Raw genomic sequence first — 2,024 nt, 5'->3', positions numbered from 1 at the left:
AAAAAAAAAAAAAAAAAAAAAAAACTCCTCTCAACTACCAAAGCCACACACTCCCTACCCGGCCCCCTGCCCCTTGCTATCAGGTTCAAAACACCCCGCAGAGAAACCCCACCGCTCACCAAGCAGAAAAGCACATCCATAGACAATGCGGCCAGATCTCGGGGTGGGGATGGTGCTGACAGGGCTCCACAGACTCGTCGGAGTGCTGGACGCTTCAGGAACACGTTCTGGGGATTTCGCTTTGGGTACAGAATTCATCTCAACTACTTCCTCCTTCGGCTTCTCATTCTTGCTAAAATTCTGGTCTGGCTGGTACCTGAATTAGAGAGAGTAGGGCAAGATTAACCCATGTCCCTGTTGGTCCAACATCAGAGAGCCCGATACGCCCACGGTAGCTCCCACGTATCCGAGGTTTCATCTACCCGTGTCCGCTACAGCCCAAAAATCATACATGGAAAAGTCCAGCAGTAATTCATAAGTTTTCTTTTCTTTTCTTTTTTACTCACTCTGTCACCCAGGCTGCAGTGCAGTGGCACAATCTCGGCTCACTGCAACCACCTCCGCCTCCCAGGTTCAAGCAATCTCCTGCCTCAGCCTCCTGAGTAGCTGGGATTACAGGAGACCACCACCACGCCCAGCTAATTTTTGTATTTTTAGTAGGTACCAGCTTTCACCACGTCGGCCAGGCTGGTCTCAAACTCCTGACCTCAAGTGAGCCACCTGTCTCAGCCTCCCAAAGTTCAGGGATTACAGGCGTGAGCCATCGCGCCCCACCGTAATTCGTAAGTTTTCAATTGTGTGCAGCTTCAAGTAGCAGCATTCCACGCTCCCCACGCCCAGGATGTGAATCATCCTTTTGTCCAGCGTGTCCGTGCTGTGAACGCTACCGGCCGTGTTCAATCCCTTTAGACATCTGAGTGATGGATGGGAAAATGATCACATAGAGGGACTGCTACTATCCGTGGTTTCGGGCACGGGCTGGGGGTCTTGGAACGTGTCCTCCGTGGATAAGCAGGGGCTACTGTACTCCTCCCACTCCTGTATGTGTAGCAATGCACTGAGGGCCAGGAGGCAGGCAGAGGACGGCTGGGAACCCCATCAGTCTTCACGTGTCTAGGACCCCAGTCTCACCTGAGAACAAGAACAGAAAAGGCCACCAAGGAGTAAGCAAGCATGGTCCCAATGGACGAGAGGTTCACAAGGTCACTGAGCTCAAACAGGAAAGCCATGATTGCTACAGTCAGGGCACAAAACAGGGTAAGTTCCAATGTTCTACAGCATTAGAGGGTGACTGTCGTTAACAACTTATAAGAGCTGGAAAAAGCACTTTGGAAGGTTGAGGAGGGCAGATCACCTGAGGTCAGGAGTTCAAGACCATCCTGGCCAACATGGTGAACCCTCATCTCTATTACAAAAATTAGCCGGGCGTGGTAGCAGGTGCCTGTAATCCCAGCTACTCCAGAGGCTCAGGCAGGAGAATTGCATAGACCTGGGAGGCGGAGGTTGCAGTGAGCTGAGATGGTGCCACTGCACTACAGCCTGGGCTACAGAGCGAGACTCTGTCTCCAAAAAAAAAGAAAATGAGAGATGGAAAAATAGGGTTTCAGTGTTCCCAATGCAAGGAAATAATCAATGTTTGAAGTGATGGTTGTGGTATTACCTTGATTTGATTATTACATCTTGTATACATGTATGGAAATATCACACTGTACCCCATGAATATGTACAATTATTGTGTTAATTAATACTAGGAATGTGGCCAGGTGCGGGGGCTCATGCCTGTAATCTCAGCACTTAGGGAGGCCCAGGCGGGCAGACTGCTTGAGCCCAGAGGTTCCACATCAGCCTGGGCAACACAGTGAGACCCCCACCTCTACAAAATGTAAGTATTAGCTGGGTGTGGTGCCACTGTACACTGGCATGGGTGAGAGTGAGATCTTGTCTCAACAACAACAAAAGTCAGATTATGTACATTTTCCTTAAATTATTTTTTTCTTTCTTTCTTTTTTTTTTTTTTGAGACGG

At 49.3% G+C, this 2,024-nt stretch overlaps 1 protein-coding gene across 1 annotated transcript in view; it reads right to left on the bottom strand.

Moving 5' to 3' along the window:
* The window catches only part of LOC105514820 (cationic amino acid transporter 3-like), an 11,150-nt gene that overhangs the window by 3,240 nt on the left and 5,886 nt on the right, over positions 1–2,024 (bottom strand). Inside the window, 2 exon segments of the mRNA XM_011946481.1 lie at positions 59–316; positions 1,132–1,234. Of these exon segments, the coding sequence (XP_011801871.1) occupies positions 59–316; positions 1,132–1,234 (361 nt within the window).

The sequence above is a fragment of the Colobus angolensis genome, unplaced genomic scaffold (genome assembly GCF_000951035.1).
Source record: "Colobus angolensis palliatus isolate OR3802 unplaced genomic scaffold, Cang.pa_1.0 Scaffold25, whole genome shotgun sequence".
NCBI classification, from domain to species: Eukaryota; Metazoa; Chordata; class Mammalia; order Primates; family Cercopithecidae; genus Colobus; species Colobus angolensis.
Note: the sequence above shows the minus strand (reverse complement) of the source record. Positions and strands in the feature narration are given on the sequence as shown.